The sequence below is a fragment of the Papaver somniferum genome, chromosome 3 (genome assembly GCF_003573695.1).
Source record: "Papaver somniferum cultivar HN1 chromosome 3, ASM357369v1, whole genome shotgun sequence".
NCBI lineage: Eukaryota > Viridiplantae > Streptophyta > Magnoliopsida > Ranunculales > Papaveraceae > Papaver > Papaver somniferum.
This window is the reverse complement of record NC_039360.1, coordinates 181713410-181716227: the sequence shown is the minus strand read 5'-3', so window position 1 is coordinate 181716227 and position 2818 is coordinate 181713410. Positions and strand designations below refer to the sequence as shown.

Genomic DNA, 2818 nt, shown 5'->3' with positions numbered 1-2818 from the left:
TGAGGGACTGTTTTTCTTAAACTTGAACCCTTGAATCACATTTTTCTCTTCAGCTTTCAACAAAAGCTGTGAAAGAACCTCCATACATAGAATAAATGTACAAGGCGAAAGACAATCGCCTTGTCCGATGCCTCTAGAGGGTAAAAAAGACTCACCTGGCGAACCATTAACCAAAACAGCATAGAAGACCGTACTTATACACTGAAGAATCATTTGGCACCAAGCTTCAGAAAAACCTAACTGCAACAATAAAGGACCATTCCAGCCTATCGAAAGCTTTAGAAAGGTCTAACTTGATAGCAATATGACCATTTTTGGCATTTTTCTTTTTCTTTTTAAAAGCATGGAGAATTTCATGAGTAATGATAATATTATCATGAATTTGCCTATTGGCAATAAAAGCAGACTGAAAAGGAGAAATCAAACCGTCTAAGATAGGCTTTAAACGATTAGTTAAAATCTTGGAAATGATTTTATAAACAGAATTCGACAAACTAATGGGTCTAAAGTCATGTGGGAAAGAAGCATTCTTGATTTTAGGGATTAAAGTTATAAAGGTATAATTAGAATGCTTAAGCAGATACCTATTAGTGAAAAAACTTTGCACATGAGCAATGACTTCATCCTTAACAGTGTCCCAGTTATCTTTATATAAACCAACCGGGAATCCGTCAGGACCTGGAGAACTCCAAGGGGCTAAGGCAACAACAATATCCAAAATTTCCTTCGGAGACGGCACAGCAGTTAAAGTAGCATTTACCTTATCAGAGATAATTGGGGAAACATGTTTAAGAGAATCTTCAATATCAACCATACTAGGACATGAGGAAGTAAAAAAATTCTTAAAATGTTTAGTGAGCAAGTCATAAATCTGATCTCTATTTTCTAACCAATTACCTTGATCATCCCTAATAGTATGAATAGTATTATACATATTACTAAGTTTGACATAATTATGAAAATAGTGAGTGTTCCGATCATATTGAGTGAAATAATGAATTCTAGATTTCTGCTCATAGAAAGAGTGCTCAATTTCATACCAATAATCAAGTTGATTGGCAAAGTTAAGAATGAAGCCACCAATTTGTGGAGAATAAGGCAGAGCTTGAAGCTTTTCTAATTCAGCATTAAGCTTACTAATTGTGGTTTTAATATGACCAAAAGAGTTGATATTCCATTTGGTCAGATCCCGACTAACATTACTGAGTTTCCTGTCTATGATATAACTAGGTGATCCTTTAACAGAAAAAGACCAAGAAGCATGCAAAACATCTTTAAATTCAGGATTAAGCTGCCAGCATCTAAAAAATCTATAAGGAATATTGTAGTGCTTCTCAAAATGAAAACATTTGACCAAAATCGGACAATGATCAGAATATATACGACCCAAATTAGTGATTCTAGTCTGCGAAAGAATAGACACCCATCTATCATTCATAAAAGCCCTATCAAGTTTCTCAAAAATAAGATCAGTAGGATTTCTGAATCGCCTATTACACCAGGTAAAAGGATTGCCAAAGGATAGGACCTCATGCATATTCATCTTATTTAAGTTATCTTTAATAAAGTTGGGTGGGAGAGATTTTTCCGGGTTACCACCTTGCTTTTCAGAGGCATGCAAAATGAAGTTAAAGTCTCCCACAAGCATCCAAGGATTTTTATTATTATCACACATTTCACTAAGAAAATTCCATTGATTCTTCATACCGGCTAAGTTAGTTGAACCATATATGAAAGAGACAACACAATTCTTAATCACAGGCGTAATATCACAAAGAATATGAACCATATTAAGGGAGCAACCTAAAACTTCAATTGAAGATTTACCAAAATAACCAAAAGCTAGACCACCCAACTTTCCCACAGCAGGAATGATGTTCCAAGAGTCATAAGGAAAGTGGTGAATGAATTTCTTAACAGTATCTTCATCAACCATAGTCTCTAACAAGCAAATACAATCAATTTTGTATTTCCTAACAAGATTTAAAAGATGCCTCCATTTTTTGTCAGAACAGCAACCATTCATATTCCAACACAAGATTTTCGTGATAACAAACAGAAAAAGGGAGAGAATAGGCCAAAATAAAAAGGAAGTACAAACAAGCAAATCAACACAGTAGCAAAAGACAATAAGAAATAAAAGACTGAGAACAATCAAGGCTTAGAAAGACTTACATGTTCATGAGCATTAGAGGCATCAGCTTCCATAGGGTCTTCATCCAACATCATAAGGTCAATCTCCCTCTCAAATTCTTCATCAGAAACCTCTGGTTCAGGTGGGAGAGAAGATAGAGGCATAGGCTCAAGGATAACAACTTCATTAGCACCCACATTAGACCCAAAAAGACCATTCTCACTCGAGGTTCCATTTTCAGGCATAAAAGAACCAAATGAAGCAGAGGTGAAAATTAATTCCGAAGCAGCACTAAACGAAAAAACCGAAGAATAACCCAAATGCGACACAATAGTCTGAGAGAAAGAGGAGTATGAAGACGAACAAACCATATTCCCATTAGTTGCACCAATCGAGGAAGACTCACCAACAAACCCCACATTAAAAGACATATCAGAAGGAGGAGAAAAAGGAGGCATAGAAGACACAGGAGGCCAATGAAGGGTAGGAATGAATGAAAAAGGATTAGATTCAAACTCAGTCCTAGGCCTCTTGCCTTTTCTATCAAAAGGCGACAATAAGGGAAACTCGGGCACAAGAGAAGGACGAGGATAAGAAGGCACATTACTTGACGGTTCACGAATGATTAAAGGAGCAGCTGAAGGCCTTGCAGAAGCAAAAGAAAGCAAGGAGAAAGTAGAGCTT

General features: G+C 36.3%; 1 protein-coding gene across 1 annotated transcript; it reads right to left on the bottom strand.

Moving 5' to 3' along the window:
• Nucleotides 1–226: 226 nt before the first annotated feature.
• LOC113360405 lies at nt 227–2026 on the bottom strand. Its single transcript, XM_026603914.1, has one exon. It carries the CDS (start codon nt 2024–2026, stop codon nt 227–229), a length of 1800 nt encoding a protein of 599 aa, XP_026459699.1.
• Nucleotides 2027–2818: the final 792 nt, after the last annotated feature.

Excerpts from the sequence above, each read along its gene's own strand:
- LOC113360405 (XM_026603914.1), bottom strand. The coding sequence starts at position 2,026 with ATGAATGGTTGCTGTTCTGACAAAAAATGGAGGCATCTTTTAAATCTT.